The following is a 20,329-nucleotide window of genomic DNA, read 5'->3' as shown; positions in this document are numbered from 1 at the left end:
GAGAGAAGTACTCTTTCCCTTCCCATGTCCCTCAACTTTGCATCTTCCTCTCTTGCTCTACATTTATCGCCTAAACAATTTACATATAAACTGAAAACTGTTTTTATTTTGAGGGGATTGTCATTTTCAGGTTACTCTTGTTGTTTGCCTGGACAAAACAAAACAAGGGACATAGTGGGCACTTTAACATTAGGGTTTTCTGGATTTTTTTTGTTAATGTTACATTTTTATTTACTTATTTTTTAATCGTGCGTGGGCATACCCTTGGAGCTGGTTTTCTGCTTCGATCGCGGGTCATCAGGCTTGGCATCAAGCGTCTTCACTCACTCAATTATCTGCCGGCTAAAGCCTTAGTTCTTGAACGAATGGGTGGTGAACACAGTGTGTGGTGTGTACGGGGGTGCAGCTTGGCTGACAAGCTACAGAGAATACTGGGGAGGTACTGGCTCAGACACCGCCACCCCACACGCCAAGGTAGGGATGCACCTAACACTAATTTACAATCAGCCAGAGAACCAACAAAGAAGGCAATGCAACCGGCAAGACGCAACTGCGCAGTCGCAGGAGCTTGTTGGGACTTGCGTAGCTCTGCCGCTGGGCGGGTTCGCGCAGGCGTAGAGAGAGTGGGCGACAGGGATCGCGCTCCAGCCCGCGCTTCCTGCGCCCGGCCTGAGGCTTTCCGTAGTTCCGCGAGTATTTACCTCGCACCTCTCATCCGCTGCTAGGCAACCGGCCGGCCAAGCTGCTTGCCTTGCGCCTGCGTCGGGAGTCTGTCTTCCGCCCCTAGCTGGCGCCATCATGCTGCTGCCTGTGTTCACTCTGAAACTGCGCCACAAAATCAGCCCCCGCATGGTGGCCATAGGGCGCTACGACGGGACTCACCCGTGCTTGGCGGCCGCCACTCAAGCGGGCAAGGTAACCGCTCCCACCCGAACGCCTCCTGCCTCCAGATCCCGCCCCTCACGCTGCCCCGCCCCCAGCTCGCATTGCCTGGCAACCGGTCGCCACTGTCCTTGGCCTCATTCCAATCAAAATGGGGTTTCCAAGAACAGCTTCGTAGTAGTGATAAGTTTTATCCCCAGGTTCTCAGTGCTGGACAGTATTGAGGACAGATCAGAAGCTTAGGGAAAAGAAGTCTCAAGAAGGAGGAGAACTTGTCCAGGATTAGTAGCGATTGCTGACTCCAGATTCATGCCCAAGGCCTCTGCTTGCCTCTTGGAGTCTCCTCCGCATTTGCCTCAACAGTGGGGGGAAGAGGGATGAAGGGAGGGGCCGCGGCGGAAAACAACTCAATGTTAAATTCAGATTGTAGGTTTGATTCTTGATCACGTACATTCAGATCTTTTCCCCATAACTTAAGTATTCATTAAATGGTTATAAGCCACATCCTGGGAAAGGTGTCAGGATCACAGATAAAAGATCATTCGACATTCACCTTTACATTTAACGCCTTTTTTCATGCTAGATTTTGGGTTTCAGAGACAAATGAGGTTGCACATCAAGGCCCTGTGTATTGATGGATGCATGCACAAAATACAAGGACTATAGTGACTTCAAAAATACAACTTCTAACGGGTACTAAGCCTTAGATATTAATTCTCTCGGCATCATTGCAATAAGGCCACAAATACTAATGTAGCAGAGGTGTAGTGGATTTTTGGTTTACTGATTTCTAGTTTTATAACCGTCAGCACTGAACAGATAACAGCAACGAGAGAATTGTGGGAAGTTGTCACTAATTGTTAGCGGCTGCTAATTCCTTTGTGTTCTGGGAAGGAAGCTGTATGTGGTAGCTCACACCTGTAATCCCAGTGCAAGAGACGGAGGCAGGAGGATTGCCACCAGTTTGAGGTCAACTTGGGCTACAGCTCGAGACCCAGTTTGAAAGAAAAGTTGTGGAGGTGAGATTGAATGCATGTTGTTAGACCCAGCAGGAATGCCAGTGACACTATTTCATTGGTGTAAGGAGTTTTCAAGACACTTCTATGTGTCTTGCGTGTTACCTTATGTGCTATGTGTAGGGTAATGTGGCAGGAACATAATGTTCACTTAAGTGGATTACGATTTCATAAACTGGTATAATGGAGTGAATTGCTGAACACTGACTGGGCTTCGTATGTGATGCTGTTAAGAGACCCTAACAAGCCTAATGTAGTGCTACACAATTGTTATTTCATCTCTTTAAGAGATTGGAATCGTAAGTTCAAAGCTAGCCTGGGCAACATAGGATGACCGTGTCTCAAAATTAAGATTTTAGAAGAAGGGAGTTCTTTATCCGATGATTCCTTATTGGATGCGGGCACTTACTGCCAAGCCTGATGACCTGAGTTCTGTCTTAGGGACACACATTCTGGAGACAGAACTGACTCTTGTTAAGTTGTTGTCATGTGCGCTCCACTTGTGTGCCATGGATCCCAAGCACACACACATGCATACACAAATAATATTAAAAAGACTGATGTCATCCAGTGGTAGAATGCTTGCCTGACATAGTCAACACCCTGGGTTCAGCCTCCTGAGCTGTCCCCACCCCAGGCACTGACAAACAGCCAAAAGAAAATCACATCCACATATGCATGTGTGTATGTACAAGTTTATGTTCATAGACAGGAGCACCGCAGCAGTATAACAGGCTAAAGATATCCCATTAGTGTTACCTTAACCCCTAACTTGAGGCCTAATCCTGTGCTGGACACTTTTCTTACTTACTCTGCAGATACTGCAGTAAATGAAGTTTCACCTCTGGAGCTTATATTTGAAAGAGTACCAGATAGTAAGCAGAAGTGTGTATGTGATGTGAACATGATATTGCATGTTATAATATGTAATGTGATATGAGCTGTATATGCTATAGACACATGGATACATACATTTAAGTTATACATTTTCTATGTATGTTCTTAAGAAAAAAAAATAGTATTCGGATTGACGGGACTTGCTGATTGAAAGGGTGATCAGAAAGGCCTCTGGTAGCATTTGTTCAGAGGTTTGAAGGAAATGAAAAAACAAGCTTGTACATATATGGGCTAACTGCAGAAGGATCAGCAAGTACAAAGATCTTGGTATGAACCACAACACAGACTGTGGGGCCAGAGTTGAAGGACTGAGGCCATGGGGCAGCCAGGAGCCTTGTTAGCCATGTTTTTCTTGTTGTCTTGTCTCTGGTCTGTATAGTAGAGAGAATGAGCTGTGGTAGTGCACATTCAGATTGAAAGGAGTGAATTGAAACCTGTAGCAAGCAAAAGTAAAGGAAAAATTAGTAGATAACAGATAAGGTAGCAAACCGTCATCAAGTCAGGAAGCCCACAGCATCCAGCAGATATGGCGGGGGTAACCCGAGTAAGAGAGCAGACAGAGATAGCACCATCAATCACACTGTCGGGCAGAGTGACTGGTGTGAGAGAACTGTGAGCCTGCCCTCTCTAAAGGTTACTGCCTCCATTGCCGACCCAGGTCTAGTCCTGGAAGCTTTTAGCCTCTGTACAATCTTATCTAGGCCTAGAATGTTCCGGCCTCTGAGACCTGCTGCTGAATAAGCTCACCCTTTCTAGCTCTTTCTGAATTCTTGTTGGCTGGTTCAACTCAAGTGTTCTCACTCCAAGTTTTCTCTAAGATGACTCACTGAATCTGGCTTCTCTCTGGTAGCCTCTCTTGAGCTGCTTTGCTGTGCCTTATATGAACATCAGCAGTATGCTCTGCTTTTCTGGCTCCTTCTCATCCTCTGGCTTGTTCTCTCTCTGCATCCTGTCTGTGTCCCTGCTCCAGCTAAACTGTCTCCTCTCTCCACACCACTGTCTGATGTAGCTTCCCTCCCCTCTCTGTTCTCATGAGAGTTGGACAGATCCTATTCTTAAGTCTTTCTCTGATTTGTCACTTTGTCTGCCTCTCAATCACGTTCAAACATGGGTACTTCTTTCTATAAACTATCCTTTCCTTCATTGTTTGGAATTAAAGGTATATGCTATGGGCTGAGCTACACCATAATTAGAAACAGTTTTTGTTGTTGTTTTTTTCAGTAAATAACACAATGTCTGGGTTCACAGTGTGACCAGATATTCTGCAACAGACTGGGGAAGTCCTACTGGACCAGTCATACTGGCCTTCTCATCTGGGCAGACAAGAAACAAAGCAAAGCAAAACAAAACAAAACAAAAAAAACAAGAAAAAACCCTGGTTCGCTGGTGAAGTGGCTCAGCAGGTAGAGGTCTGATCCTGAGACTCATCGTAGAATGAGAGAATGAAATCCACAGATTGTCCTATGATCTCCATACACATGCCACGGCACATGCGTGCATAAAGTCTTAAAAATTGGTTACATTTTATCATCCATATAAAATATAAACAGAGACTTTAAAACCACACCTTCCAGCTGACTGTGGTGGCATATGCCAGTATTGGAGATAGACGGATTATCAAAAGATAGAGCCCAAAACCAAAACTAAAAAACCAAACAAAAAACACAGAGCAAGCAAACAAACAAATAAACAGAATCCCCCAAAACACACTGCAGCCTCGTCTGACACCCCGGGCCTGTGTTCTTAGTTCTCAATAAACAGAGGCAGGGCTGCGAGTTGAAGATTGGCCTGGGCTATAGAGCAAGACCCTGTCTCGAAACTGAAGTGGGTCTAGTTATGTAGCTCACTGATAGGGTGCTTGCCGCTCATGGTCAGGGCCCTAGGTTCAGTCCTCAGTGCTGCAAGTAGGATAAAGGCAGAATGAGATTCCCACGTGAAGCTGGAGCCTGCTCACTGGTGCCGCATGTCTGGACGCCGACTTCCATCATTACATTCAGCCTGGGCCTCTGCCTGACAAGGATATTTCATTTATTGAAAATATTGTCATAGTATTTATTCTGATCATGCTTTTCCTCTTCCTCAACTCCTCACAGATCCTCTCTACCTCCCCATCCAACCAATTCCATACCCACCTCCTTAAAAAAAATCTCTCCTTAAAAAAAAAATTCCAAACACGGCCCCCAAATATACAGGGGGGAAAAAAGCTTAAACAAAGCAGTATGAGAGAAAAAAAAATCAACAAAAATGTCATTAATCAAAAAAAAAAAAAAAAAAAAAAAATCTACTCCTGGATATGGGTTCCACCCTGAGGTGTGGTAAGTATACTCAGTGAGACTCCATTGGAGAAAACTTTTTTTTTTTTTTTTTTTTTTTTTGCAAGTGGGCATCAGTTGCAGACAGCTTCTTGGATAGGGCTGGAAGCCCATGTCTGCCTATCACTGTCAGCATTGAAAGCCTGTCTGGCTTGAACTTGTGCAGGCTCTCTGCATGTTGCCGCAGTCTCTGTGAATTCATATACACACCAGCCCTGCTGTGTCTGAAGAACTCACGATAGTAGTTGATTTTCCCTTAGGCCCGTGACCTTTCCAGGCTCCGGCTTTCGGCCACGTGAGCAGTGTCAGGCATGGGTCCCATTCCGTGGAGTGGAGTGGGCCTTAAATTCAGTCAGAGGTGGGTTGTTCCCACAGCATTTGCCTCACGATTGCACTGGCACATTGTGCAGGCAGGTCATCTTTGTAGATCTCGGGGTTTGCGGCTGGGTTGACGGTTACCGGCACCTCTGGTGTTGTGTAGAAGACTTGCTGTTACCACGAGTGCTAGCCAGTAGGGGTGAAGGTTCTCATTCGGCACCTTATATATAAGTATTGTCTTCAACAGTAGAAGTTGCTTTGTTCTGTTTGTTTTTAAGCCACACTTTATGAATGGCAATACAGTTTATACATGAAATAACACTATAATAGAGTGGTCTGATATAGCTCCAAATAGAAGAAAAAAAGGAAAAAAGATTTAGGTTACAGTGACAAAAACCCAACCCAATAAGACTTTCTATCTGGGTCATTATAAGAGATGTATCCAGTGACTAGTCACGTCTCATTCCTGATGCAGTGATGGCAGTGGCCTCACAGAGCAGGTCCCACCATGGCCTCAAAGGGTGAACATGTTAGATTCTTACGCAAGATTAAAAAGAATGGTTCATGCTAATTCAGTACATGGAAAGTTGAATTCACAGAATCAATCTCTCTCTCTCTCTCTCTCTCTCTCTCTCTCTCTCTCTCTCTCTCTCCTAACCATTTTTTTAAGTTTTTAAAATTTAAAAAAATATGTGAATGTGGTATATGTGGATGTTCTAGGGAATGTAACTATTTTGTTTTTCAGGTTTTTATTCATAATCCGCACACTCGGAGCCAGCATTTTAGTACATCCAGAGTGTTCCAGAGTCCTCTGGAGTCTGATGTCTCTCTCCTCAACATTAACCAGACAGTCAGCTGCCTGGGTGCAGGAGTCTTGAACCCTGCGCTTGGCTATGACACTCTTTTAGTGGGGACACAGACCAGTCTTTTGGCTTACGACATCTACAATAATTCAGATCTGTTCTACAGAGAGGCAAGTATACCCTCCTTTAACCTTTGGAGCCCCATTGCTCATTGGTGCCCACCATCTTGTTTTTTGCTTGTTCGATTTTTGTCAGACAAGAAGGGATTTTGTTGGTGATGGTGTTGGGGATTGAACTCGGAGCCTTGGGTGTGTAAAAAAGTTAAGTGTTCCATCACTATTCCAGCCCTTGTCACTGTTTGAAGATTTTGTTGGGGTGTTTTCTTTTTGGTTGTTGTAGCAGGCAAGCAGTGGGGCAGTCAGCTTTGCTTCTGTTTAGGGCATTTGTAGCGTACTTGTGGGGTTTTGATTGTGAAGCATTTGGTGACAGCAGTATCTGTGATAGCATCTTTCAGATCCTTTAGGAATCCAGCAAAGAGTTCTTCTGTGGCCTTGCATCAAGCCCCAAAGCTTGTTGGAGGCCCTTACTGTAGTCTGCCATCGACAAGCTGCTGCAGCCTTAATGCCTGAGCTGTGTATCTACTACAGAGAAGACAGGAAAGAAATAGAATTTTAAATCACCTATAGACAAAAGTGCTCGTCTGCCTGCACTCATACATAAACACACATAAACAAAACATATCAATGTTGGGGCCTGGAGAGATGGCTCAGTGGTTAAGAGCACTGACTACTCTTCCAGAGCTCTTGAGTTCAATTCCCAGTAACCACATGGTGGCTCACAACCATCTGCAGTGTGATCTGATTCCCTCTTCTGGTGTGTCTGACGACAGCTACAGTGTCTTCATAAAATAAAATAAATAAACATTTCTTTAAAAAAAACAAAAAAACATGGATTTTAAAAATTAAAGGCTAGAGCCTGGGGAGTCCTGTGGAAGAGTAGGGGACATAAGTGAGCAAGTCAGAGGGGTCAAGGACACCACAAGAATCAAGGACCTCCAGAATCAACTAACCTGGGAGCGTGACGGCCCACAGAGCCTGGGCCAGCAACCAGGGAGCATTTAGGAGCTGGACCTAGACCCCTACACATTTGTAACATGTACAGTTTGGTCTTCATGTGGGTTCCCTAAAAGTGGAGTTGGAGCTGTCTCTGTTCCCTGCTGTTAGATCTCCTTCCTCCTACCTGGACTGCCTGGTTGGGTCTCAGTGGGAGAGGATGTGCCTAGTTCTTTTGGGGTGAGATGCCCCAGGGTGGGATGGTACTCAGAGAAGGGGAGGGGCAGTGGGGAAAGGAATTTGTAAGGGTGGATCTGGGAAGAGAGGAGGGAGAGGGACTGTGATCTGGATGTAAAGTAAATTAAAAGAAAAAGAAAAAAAGTAAAAGGAAAAACAAGCCAGACTATAATTGAGGCATCAAAGGCCTTTTTCCTCCTACTCTAACTCCTTCCTCTCTCCATCTTCTTTTCTCTTTTTTCTCAAGTTTTTGAGATGAGATTCTCCCTAACTTGCCCAGGCTAGCCTTGTGCTTACCAAGTAGCCAGATATGCTGACTAGTTTTGTGTCAACTTGACTTGAGCTAGGGTTTTCTGGAAAGAAGGGACCCCTATCAGATTGGCCTGTAAGCTAGGGCAATATCTCGATTGATGACTGATGTGGAAGGGTCCAGCCTGCTGTGGGCGAGGACACCTCTGGGCAGGTGGTCCTGGCTGAGGAAAGCAGGATAAGCAAGCCATGGGAAGCCAGTCAGGCAGCACCCTCCACGGTCTGCATCCAGGTTCTTGCCATGGCTTTCCCTGATGAGGGCCTGTCACCTCTATACCCCCATGTGGCCTAGTGGACCTCAGGCTTGCAAGCTCTCCCCCACTAGGCTAGATGAGTTTTTGATAGCCGTTGTTAAGTTGCTCTCTGGGGGACTCCTGTTTGTCTACCTTCCTCTTTAGTACCTCACCAGCCATGGCTATTTTTTAACCACTGCTTATCTGAGAAGGGGAAATGGTTTGCTGGCAATGCTTGCATTTCATTGGCATTGACACTCCCTTTCTACTGAATTTCTTATTTCCTGTTTTCTTATTTGTCAGTTATTAGCAGAAAGCTGTTTGATATTTTTTCATTCCACTTACTTTTCTAGTTCACTATCACCTTCTATGTTTGTTTGATTACAATTTGTTGGTTTGTTTAGTTGTTGCTCTTCTTGAGAGGGTCTTGCTGTGTTTGCTGATCTCAAACTCCCAGGCTTAGGCAATCCTCCTGCCTCCACCCTGTGTTTAGCTGAGACTACAAGTGTAAACCTGGCTGTTTATTGTTTACCATTTAACCTTATGTTTCGATTCGCTGATCTTTTGGCAATTTAAATTTCTTACAAGGGCTGTCTTTATTATATATGTGTACACACATATAATATTTCTTTAGAATGTTTTAGGTTAGCGTATAGTGTATTATTGTTTTATCCTTTATAAGAATGTTCTCCTTCCCATCAATCCCCCTACCCCTGTCTGCCCTTCAGCTGCTCCCCTTTGTTTTCTGTTTGTGGCCTCTTCTGTCTTCTTTTCACACGTAATCTAGTTGCCTAATTCCTATCTATTTCTTTCTCTATAACTAATCCTTTCTTTATATTTTTGTATACTTACATATGTAACTAATGATAATTTTCCATATTTAAAAGTATATTGGATGTGGTGGTACAAAAAGATTTCTGTGTAAAAAGGTTAAAATTTTAGAGGCACTAGAGAGGATGTCTCAGTGGTTAAAGCACTGACTGCTTTTTCAGAGGTCCTGCATTCAATTTCCAGCAACCACATGGTGGCTCACAACCATCTGTAATGGGATCTGATGCCCTCTTCTGGTGTGTCTGAAGACAGCTACAGTGTACTCATATACATAAAATGAATGAATTAATCTTTAAAAAAGTGAATTTTAGAATTTGGGTGTTTAAAGGTACATGCTTTGGCCACTGGGAGAATCTATCCCTGCAGAAGTCAAAAGTCCTTGAGAGCCCTGGATTATCAGAATCATGCATTGTAGCAGCTTAGTGTGTGAGCTGGGCTCCGCCGTGCCCGCATCTCGACTTGTTCTGGTTTGGGCCACAGCATGGGCCCTAGAGAAGCGTATCTGCCTTCTTAGGAGACAGTTGAATATCTGGAGAAAGCACTAATTACCTCACACACTCCCTCCCTGCAAGTGTGCCTGCACATCCCTGAATCCTGTCTTTTTCTTCTTAGGTCGCAGATGGAGCAAATGCCATTGTGCTGGGGACACTGGGAGACATTGCTCCCCCTCTTGCAATTATTGGTGGAAATTGTGCTCTTCAGGGTTTTGATCATGAAGGAAATGATCTCTTTTGGACGGTATGAAGAAGTAAACAGTTTGGTACTCAAAGCATTTCTATTTTTAATTTTCTTTAGTTTTTTTTTTTAAAGTACTGATCACATTGAATAATAGTTAAAAAAAATGAACAAACAGAAAGGAATAATAGGCCTGAGGAGATGGCTCCACTGTTAGAGCACTCTTCAAAGCACCAAGAGTTTACTCTGCAGGACATATAAAAATGTTGGGCTTGGTACCTGAGTTTGTAATCCCAGCACTGGGGAAGTGGAGACAGGGTTATTGCTCTGCTTTACTGACCAAGGTGGGAGCTTCAGGCCAGTGGGAGAGCCTGACTCAAAAGCAGGGGACAGAGTTCCTAAGGGACATCTTCACACATGTACATGTGCACCCATACCCACACAGAATATAGGATGTGTACACATGTATACATTCACACAAATAGTCTTTAAAAATAGGACAATATATTAATGATATGGGGAGTATTGAGAACTCACTGGTATGTTTTATAAGCCTTCTTCTCTTTTTGAGGCTAATTATGTTTGGGTTAAATGAAAAAGGATCACTTATTAATGACTTTTTGTTTAATGTCCAGGTTACTGGAGACAATGTTCATTCCTTGGCTCTGTGTGACTTCGATGGTGATGGGAAGACAGAGGTGTGTTGCAAAGCAGCTGTGGGCACTCTGTTCAGCGGAATAAGTTCCTTTTGACAGTGACATTGGCTTCTCGTGGCTGTTTTAGATCTGAGCTCACAGGTCCATGACTTGTCTCCTCTCTCTTCTCCTGACTTCTGCTCCCCCTCTCTTCTGTCCTTATTCATCTCTGCCCTCTGCTTCCGGCTTCCTCCTCTTCCTCCTCTGCTCACTGTGCATCTCTGAGACAGTGGAGGAGGAGAAGGCAAAGGTTGATGAGACCTCAGTTCTATTCATAGTCTTATAAACTACTTCTGGTGCTTTGGAACATTCAGTCACTTTCAATTTTGGCTGATAAAATGATATCACTTGAAATTATTCTGATGACTGTAGCTATATATTAATATATTGCCCTAGGAGTCAGATCCTTGAGAAGTAGGTATATGTATAGTGTGTCTCCTGGACCCCGAATCAGTCTGTTTTCCGTGGACTGGGCTTGGCTCTGAGAGACAAGTGCATTTGTGAATGCACTATGTTAGAAATATGGCTGACTATGTTTGCATCTTTCCACAACTCCAGAATTTATTAAACAACAATAATGTACAGGGTGCCAAGGGTTTTGTGGGGAGCAGTTTTCAGGTGACTCTGTTTTTCTTGTAACCCTGGCTGAGGCAAACAAAACTGCTTTATTCCAGTTGTACTCACTGGTATGACTGACTCTTAGATTACATACTGGACAGCACAGAGTAACTATATGTATAGTACTGTGCACATACATATACTTTCATAACTGTATATATGTGTAGGTTACAGTGTGGATACAGAGGGTTAAAGGCCTGAGAAGCAGGGAAGCTAACAGCTTCGAATAGTCCTAGTCAGCCTCTGTCAACTGGGGAGCTGAGGTCTGATGCAGATGCCTCTGCAGCAGCTGCTCTTCTGAGCTGCTGGCTTGCCTGGAGTCAGGCAGTAGTCAGAGTGCAGTGGAGGCTGTGGAAGTGAGGGTCAGGACCAGGGCTTCGTGGATGGATGGGCAGATGGCAGTTTGAGTAGACTGCATTCGTGTCGGGATGTAATTAAGCTAAGGTCTCTCAAACCGTTAGCATGACAAGTCAGAGGGTCACCACCACGCACCGTCCCAGTGTTCAGGGCCTACCTGTTTGTGGGGTTCAGGACCAATAAGCTCTCAGCCGGCTTTCCTGATAGTATTGTAATCCATTATGTGTTCCCACAGTCCTGTTTTCCCTCAGGAAAATGGCAGCATTTTATTCCTAGAAAGAAGTCTGTGTCGCATGGATAGGTGCTCCAGGGCAGATGGCACATTTCATGTGTTACTGAGGTGTAGTCTTTGAGGACTTCCGTCACTCAGGGAAGGAGCCTGTCCTGCCCTGTACTGCGTACAGCTACTTTTTCTCTTGTGACCAAATCAGTTACAGCCCCCTCGAGCACTGGGTTTCTAGAGGACTGGAACTCGTGGGTAGCAAATAGTGTGGCAAAGTAGCAAGTAGCGAAGGAATCTTGTTTTTCTTTTTTTAGTTCATGAAACTTTGCTGTGTTTACACATTAAACTCTGACACTGCGATCTCCCCTTTTCAGCTTCTTGTCGGGTCTGAAGATTTTGACATTCGAGTTTTTAAAGAAGATGAGATTGTGGCAGAAATGACAGAGACAGAGGTAGGAAGTGCTGTTGCAGAGGTGGCGCAGGTGTGACAGCAGCACAGAGGACACTGCTGGGGTCACCTCACAGCCTGGGGTCTCCACGGGAGAACCTTAAGTTTTCTCTTATATACTCATATTTGGTATTATTGTTGTTTTTATTCATTGCCATTATTGTTATCTGACATTACAGCTCCGGCTGGCCTGGAATTCAATATGTAGACTAAGTGGGTCTCAAACTTCGATATCTGTGCTGTCTCATTCCACTGGGTTTGTTTCTTTCTGAGAGAGTCTCATGTGGGACTAACTGTTTCCACCTCCTGAATATTGGGATTATAGGTGTGCACCACTATGCCTGGCCCAGATTTATTTTAATGCAAAATCACAGTTAAGGACAGAGAAGTGAAGGTGAGGAGTGAGTGCAGAGAGACCAGTCTCTATAGAGGGACGGGAGGGATGGGAAGGAGTCACGAATGCTTACTGGAACTTTCCCAAAGATGGGCCCTTGGGCTGAAGAGATGACTCAGCGGTTAAGAGCACTGGCTGCTCTCCCAGAGGCCATTGCTTCAGTTCCCAGCATCCACTTGGTAGCTCACAACTGTCTGTAACTCCAGTTCCAGGGAACTGATCCCCTCAGACAGATATGCAAGCAAAACACCAGTGCACATAGAAAACAAAAGAAAGGAATCATAGGGAAAAAAAGAAGTGGACAGACCTTTGTTGTTTATTTCTGTCTTCTGAGGCAGGGTCTCTGTAATAATCAAAGACTGGCTTTGAACTCCCTGTGTATCTATCCTATGTTGACTTTGAATTCATGCCAGTTTTCCTGACTCAGCTTTCCAAGTATAGAGATTACAGATGTGAGCCACCATACCTGGCTTTTATAGATTTTTAAAAAAATACTATTTTATATATATGTGTGTGTATTGCCTGCATATAAGTCTATAAATTGTGTGCTTGCCTGATGCCTGCACAGGTCAGAAGAGGGTGGTGGATCATCTGGAACTAGAGCTACAGATGATTGTGAGCCACCATGGGGTTCTGGGAGTCAAACTTGGGTCCTCTGGAAGAGAGGCCAGTGCTCTGTACCACTGGGCCATCTCTCCAGCACCTTACTTGATTCTTAAAGAGATTTCTCTCCCTCCCCAAAAGACTCCCACCCAAAAAACACCTTGAGCACCACTGGCCCGCCAGGGTTGGCCCTGCATTATCTCTTTCATCCTAATTTGTAGTGACTCTTTTCTTGTTCGCTGGGAGTCATTTGGGAGTGTTTGGTTTCTGGTTCTGTCATTATTAGATGTGAGGATAGAGTTCTTTGAAGCACCTTTTCCTAGAAAAGTCCTAGAAAAGAGTGGAACATGGGATAGAGCCAAGGACCAGAGGGAACTTGTTTTTCTCTAAAATGCACATGGTGAAGAAAGGGGTGGGTGAAGGAGACTTTCCCTGGTATTTTGGTATTACTATTGCTATGATGAAATACCACGATCCAAAGCAACTTGGAGAGGAGAGGGGTTTTGGGTCACTTCCCGAGTCATAGTCCACAGAGGGAAGCCATGCAGGAACTCACACTGGGCAGGAACCTGGAGGTAGGAGCTGATGCAGAGGCCATGGGGGCTGCTGCTTACTGGCTTGTTCCCCATGGCTTGCTCAGCCCGATTTCTTATGGAACCCAGGACCACCAGCCTGGAGTGACATCACCCACCAAGGGCTGGGCCATCCCCCAGTAATAACTAATTAAGAAAATGCCTCTTAGGGCTGCCTGTGGCTGATATTATGGAGATATTTTCTCAATTGAAGCTCCTTCCTCTCAGATGACAAGCCTATATCAGGTTGTCATAAAACTATCCAGCACACACACAGAGATTGGAACCAACTTTATGTAAACATAGATTTTATAGATGCGTTCATCTGTAGCCCTGGCTGTTGGGTTGCTTTTCCTTAAGAGTCAACCCAAGTTTGACAGTTAACAGTAAAGAGCACACAGTGTTGCAGGAGGTGCCGGGAGCTAAGTGACCCTGGATCCTACGGAGCGCTTTGGATTTGGAGTTACATGAAGTGGGTGGTTTGCAGAGACACTGTAGGTATGAAGGAAATTACATAACGACTCTCTGCCTTGTACAATTTATTTCTTAACATCTTTTATATTGGGGCCAGAATTAGAAAATAGAACTGTAGGATCAGAAATAATCATTAAACCGTGTTCAGTATCACATTTTATCCTTTAAAGTGCATTTAGTACTAAGAAAGTCCTAGAAATTTGTATCTATATGTTTATGCATCTCTGTTTGTGGTTACACACCATACGAGATTGTATGTTTGAGCTTTTAGTTTATAAAAGATTGTACATCCTTTTACCTCTAAAATGGAATACATTATATTATGAAAAAGAATGTAGGTAAAAATCAATTGTAGATTACAGTTCTTGAAACAAACTATAGCATGTTAAGCTAGTCACCCAGTAAAGCTATTTGTGTGTTGGTGTGTATGTTTAGCCCATTCCCCTCCTAAGTGTATATGACTATTATTTTTAAAATAATGTTCTAAAAATTTCCCCCTAACTTGATCTAATTCTGTGAATTTGTTTAAATCGATTATCCAACTGGGAAGTAGATGAGACGTAGAGAATAGAACTACTTTCCCCAGCAGCGGGTGCAAGTTCTGCTGGACTGGGTTTTTCTTGGTGCTTGTCTGCTTGAAGGAACGAATAGAGCTGTGAGGTGCAGTTTAATTGATTCATTTAGCCAAGGGAAGCAGAAAGATCTTCGGCCTGAAGTTTTTATGAGTATTTAGAAGGGAGATGCTATATTCATTGAGTTCAGGTGATGTTTAACCCTCTCTAATTGTATGGATCTCCCTTTTAGAGTTATTTCATTTCATGACTACTCTTCCCCCACTACCCTGGAACTTGGAGCATTTTTCCTGCCTCAGCCTTTCTCTGATGTTCTTGAAAAGCCCACAAAGTAATTGGGGAGTGGGATTCACAAATGGGTCTGTTTTAGAAACAGATCCTTCCTAGTCCAGCACCCTGGGGGAGTGCCTTAGCTTCTGAAACAGAGGGAAGAAGCTGACTGAAGCTTCAGTGATGCTTACCCACTCAGGGGCATTAACAGCCCAGGAGACCCCATGCCTTAACTCTGCTGCTTAGTTTCAGAAGGGCTTTTAAATCTAAATACAGGTGTGGCAAAGAGGTACTTGGCTTTTCCTGGGGAGTCTATTCACCCAAGATTGAGCGGGCAGTGACAGACCCCGGAAACCGTCCCACTCAAATCTGACTTGGTGAACCAACAAGTTTAACGGAGGAATGCACAGCTGTTCTGATTTCGAGATGGGGTTCCTCAGTACAGATGTTGTTTTACCATCCTGCATGTAAAGTTGAGTCTTACTGAGTAACTGTCTCCTGTGCTGTCTTTTGCAGATAGTCACCTCTCTGTGTCCCATGTATGGCAGTCGGTTTGGTTATGCCCTTTCCAATGGCACAGTTGGAGTTTATGACAAAACAGCCCGGTACTGGAGAATTAAAGTTAGTACAGCTCAGCCTCCCCTGCCCAGGGGTGGGCTATACTTCCAACATGGAGAGACTCCTTTACTAATTATTGGAATTCTTTTTCAGTCTAAAAACCATGCCATGAGCATTCATGCTTTTGACATTAATTCTGATGGAGTGTGTGAACTGATAACAGGGTGGTCTAATGGGAAGGTAAGTTTAAGTTAGCAGACGTCTGTGTAACTCAAAGTAGTATGTTTATGGTTTGACTGCATTACATAGATATAAACTGGGGTCAGTCTTTCCTCATTATCTCCTCCTGATGTAAGGCTGATGTGTCCTTTCTGCCTTGTAAACAATACTTGGAAGAAAATCTCCAGAGAGTCTTTCTCAGTCTCCTCTTTGAAGGCTTGAGAAGCCATTACATTGATCGTAGGTGTAGACCAGTAAAAAATTAATCCAATAATGGGCTGTGTGGATGGCTCTTTTGTAGAAAGAACAGGAAGAATCATGTTAGGTTATCTATTCCCCCCTGTAACTTCAAAGGAAAATGCTTTTGCTCTCTGTACTTTTTAAGCTTCAAATTGCAGTCTTTTGGTGTTTTTGGCAAGTCTAGGTTGTCTCGTTAGCTGCTGATCTCCATGGACACCATTTGTAGTAACTTCCTTCTCTGTCAGTGTTGGCCTGCCCGGGAGATCAGCTCATCCCTGCCTTTTCTTCCACACTCTTCTTTACCTTTGCCCAGAACCATGGCCTTCCTTTGGTGTCATTTAAAAAGCACAAACTAAAAAAAGGTGTTAGGGTGCCTCTGACTTGTCTTTTGGTTTTGTCCTTGGCATAGGTATTAAGCGTTGTAAGAGAATAATATGTCATCATTACTTATAAGAGTTTTGAAGTTCATTCACTGATTGTATGTTCAGTTAGGCTGTGGTAACAAGTGACAAGGCCTGGGCTTGTGAGCGGTGGGGCCTCTGACATCAGGTGTCTGGGAGGCTGCTTCTTCACAGGTGGCTGTCTCACTAGGACCTCATACAGTAGGAGGGGCGGAGGTGTCCGCAAGGACAGGGAGTGTTTTTAAAAACATTATCTATTTTTATGTTTTGAGGTATGGTCCTGCTGTAGGCTTAGGAAACTGTACAACCCACACTTCCTTCAAACCCACCTCAGCTGCTAGAATCCTAGGTGCACACCACCACACCTGGCCTTGGCGGCATCTCATATGAGCACTAATCCCGCACGTGTACTTGCAGTGGTATTATGCTTGTAAGCAGAGTTATAATGTACAAATTTCAGGGAGAGGAAAGCATTCAGATCCTAGCAGACCACACTATTGGGGAACAGAAATGATTATGATTGAGTCAAGAATTTGGAGTTACTACCAAGAGCCAGGGGTGGTGGTATTTACTTACAATTCCTGCATTTAAGAGTAGAGGAAGAATAGTAATGTTTAAAAGAAATGACATGTATTTATGGGGAGTGGCAAGTGTGCCATGGTACATGTGTGGAGGTCAGAGGGCAGCTCGAAGGAGTCAGTTCACTCCGTTGACCCTGTGGGTCCGTTGGCTCAAACTAAGGTCATCAGACTTAGTCCTCCTACTGAGCCATTTGCCAGTCCATAAAGATGTAATTTATATACAAACCTTTTGTTTTGAGACAGAACCTTATTATACAGCCAAGACTTGCTTCAAATTTACTGTAAGGCCTTAGCTGGCCTTAAACTTAAGGCAGACTTCCTGACTCAGCGTCCTGATTGCTGGAATTAGACATGCACCCAGTTTTAAAGCTGATGTCTGCTGTATAGTTCCATGAGTGTGTTAACTCCATGTACCCTGTGAGGTGTGGGCACTGTTTTTACTTGTGTTCCGGGTATTCATCTCCATATGAAACCATAAACAAAAGCTTGCATGAGATCACGAGTGTTATGTGCAGGATGGACTCTGGGCCTTGGAGCGCATCCCTTTGATCATGTGCTGTGTGTGCTTTATGACCATCTCTCAGCAGACCTAGTTTTTCACAAGGGACATTGTGGGAGGGACAGCTTCTGCTGTCAAAGAGGGAAGGACATCTATTTTGAGAACCTCTCGATCTCTGTGGCCCATAGTCACAGGCTTTATGGTGTACTCTTGAAACTGATTGTGTGCATGTATGTGTGCACGTGATTCGCTGTTCATGAGTGTGTCTGAATGACAAGGCCATATGTAGTACAGGCTGGCTTCAAACATAGTACGTAGCTGGGGGTGACTCTGCACCAATCCTCTGTGCAGATTCCAGGTGTGTCACCACATCTGGCTGGAGTAAGTCACGTCTTTGTGTTTTAATCAGAGTCTATATAGCCCTTGTCATCCTGGAACTTTTTATGTAGACTAGGGCAGCCTCAACTCAGAGAGATCCTCCTGCCTCCGGAGTGCTAAGATTAAAGCATGCACCTTTTTTCCTGGCTCTGGACTAATAACTTTAAAAGTTTGCTTTTATTTTATGTGCATTGGTTTTGCCTGTGTTGTGTGTCTGTGGGAGGGCGTCAGATCTCCTGGATCTGGAGTTACAGACAGGTGTGAGCTTCCATGTGGGTGCTAGAAATTGAACCAGTCCTCTGGAAGAGCAGCCAGTGTTCTTAACCACTGAGCCATCCATCTAGCCCCAAGGACTAAGTGACTTTTAAGGCTATTATTTATCTTGAAGGCTTTTGTTGCTGCTGTTTTTAAACCGTGGTATGAGTGAGTTTTATGTTACGGTTTTATTTTCAGGTTGATGCTCGCAGTGACCGGACGGGAGAGGTCATATTTAAAGACAACTTCTCTTCTGCTGTTGCTGGTGTGGTAGAGGGAGATTACCGGATGGATGGCCACGTACAGTTAATCTGCTGCTCAGTGGATGGGGAAAGTAAATTGGGATTAAAAAAAAAATCCTTAAAAAATCAAAATTTTAATTTGATCAGGTTAAAAATGCCTGAAAATGAATTCTGCAGTATTTTATTAAGTTTTTCTAATAAATTCACCTTAGTCACAAAATGAGGATATAGAATTTTGGTTTATCCAGGCAGGTGGTGGTCTGAAGCAGCAGTGGCGAGCTATGCTTAGGGTCTTGTTCTCTGTTCAGTCCGAGGCTACCTGCCAGGCACAGCTGAGATGAAGGGGAACCTCCTGGACACAAGTGTGGAGCAGGACCTGATCCGAGAGCTGAGTCAGAAAAAGCAGAATCTGTTGCTGGAACTACGCAACTATGAGGAGAGCACCAAGGTGGGGCCTCGTTCTGGAGTCTAAACTGTTGGGGCTAGTCAGGATGCTCTACGGGTGCTGGCAGGGGCTGGGCCCTCCTGACCGCCTGCGGAAATGCAGATTCCTTCTGCTTTTTGGCCACTGCTAGAATGAAGAGCCATGGAAGTTGAACTTGTGGTAGTAGCCAAGGTTATCCCAGAGGGAGGCATGAAAGCTGGATGTGGTGGTATACAGCATCACCCCAGTGCTCAGGGGCTAAGAGGAGGCTCGTGAGTTCTAGCCCACATTACATCGCCAGACCTTTCCCAGAAAAAGGAGAGAAGTGCTGGAGAGATGACCTAGCAGTTAGGAGTATACTGAGCTTGAAGAGGACACGTATGTAGGTCCTAGCACCCACAGGTGGCTCACAGTGGCCTGTGACCTTAGGAGATTCTATACCCTCTCGGACCCACACATACTCGCCTAATTTAAAATTATAAAATGTTTTTAAAGGGGGAGATAGAGAGGAGAAAGATAAACAGACAGACTGAAGGACTGGAGTGGGCAGTGCTCAAAGGGCCAGATATATACAACAAGGGAGCATTAACGAGGTGCGTGGGATTCAGAGGAGCTGTAAAGGTCAGAGTAGTAAGATGGGCAGGCAGTCCTGTCCCGAAGCTGCATAGCCATGTTATTTAACTTGGAGGTAGTTCACTGAGTAACTAAGCTGAAGTAAGGAGGTGTCTTACAGGCAGAGCTGAGCAGTCCCCTGAATGAGGCCGATGGGCAGAAAGGCATAATCCCAGCCAATACCAAGCTCCACACGGCCCTCTCCGTCAGCCTGGGGAATGATGCCCACGATGCGCATGCGGAGTTACGCATCTCCACCTCCAATGGTGAGACACTGCGTACAGCCGGTACTGTAGGTGCCTGCGTTATCTTAGACTAGTCCTAAATGTGTTCTCCTTCTCCTTTCAGATACAATCATCCGGGCAGTACTAATTTTTGCAGAGGGAATTTTTGTGGGTGAAAGCCATGTGGTCCACCCCAGCATTCACAACCTTTCCAGCTCCATCCGGGTGCCAATTACACCTCCCAAAGATGTCCCAGTGGACCTGCACTTGAAAACCTTCGTGGGTTACAGAAGCAGGTGACCCTTTCTGTCACAGGTCATTTCTATAGAGACAGGGATTTGCTATTACAATGGCCCCTTGTCAGACTAGAGGGGTCACTGAAGGATCTGCTTGCTAGTCAAGGTTTTTCCATAACCTTTTATTTCCTTAGTTTAAATTCCTTCCAAAGAAAAGAGAGGCATGTAAGCTTAAGGTGGTTGTTTTTAATTTTTAATCAGGCAATCTTAGGAACACAAAAGCATTACCAGCATATTTGAGCTTTTGGTGAGGCTCAGTGGTAGAATTCATACTTAGCATGAATTCAGATTGAGGTCCTAGATTTGAACCTCAGTACCACAATGAAAGAACAGTTGGATAATTAATTAAATGTAGTTTGGTCACTAACTCTCTTAAGGGGTGGGAATACTGAGGTGCAGCATTGAAGCTGGTGGGAACCTAAGTACCTTTACTAAAGACAGGCCGGGCACGCTAGTGCAGGCCTGTGATCCTACCAGCCAGGCTGAAGCAGGAGGATCAGAAGTTCCAGGTCAGTCTAGACTACAAGAGAATTGAAGGCCATACTGAGCTACTTAGTGAAACCCTGTTTTGTAAAAACAACAAAAATCTGTCCATCATAAAAACAAAGG

The 20,329-nt window shown here is 44.5% G+C and overlaps 1 protein-coding gene across 1 annotated transcript in view; it reads left to right on the top strand.

Annotated features, from left to right (window-relative positions):
- The first annotated feature begins 789 nt into the window (after positions 1-789).
- BBS2 (Bardet-Biedl syndrome 2) overlaps positions 790-20,329 on the top strand; it is a 31,843-nt gene continuing 12,303 nt past the window's right edge. The window contains exons 1-11 of the mRNA XM_080937486.1: positions 790-915; positions 6,171-6,398; positions 9,503-9,628; positions 10,201-10,263; positions 11,833-11,910; positions 15,308-15,412; positions 15,503-15,589; positions 18,121-18,256; positions 18,473-18,612; positions 19,322-19,466; positions 19,549-19,720. Coding sequence (XP_080793612.1) covers positions 799-915; positions 6,171-6,398; positions 9,503-9,628; positions 10,201-10,263; positions 11,833-11,910; positions 15,308-15,412; positions 15,503-15,589; positions 18,121-18,256; positions 18,473-18,612; positions 19,322-19,466; positions 19,549-19,720 — 1,397 coding nt within the window. The 5' untranslated portion in view covers positions 790-798. The remainder of the gene's footprint in view (positions 916-6,170; positions 6,399-9,502; positions 9,629-10,200; positions 10,264-11,832; positions 11,911-15,307; positions 15,413-15,502; positions 15,590-18,120; positions 18,257-18,472; positions 18,613-19,321; positions 19,467-19,548; positions 19,721-20,329) is intronic.

The sequence above is a fragment of the Micromys minutus genome (assembly GCF_963924665.1).
Source record: "Micromys minutus genome assembly, chromosome: 24".
Taxonomy (NCBI): domain Eukaryota; kingdom Metazoa; phylum Chordata; class Mammalia; order Rodentia; family Muridae; genus Micromys; species Micromys minutus.
The sequence above is the reverse complement of the archived record's forward strand: the minus strand, read 5'-3'. Positions and strand labels throughout refer to the sequence as shown.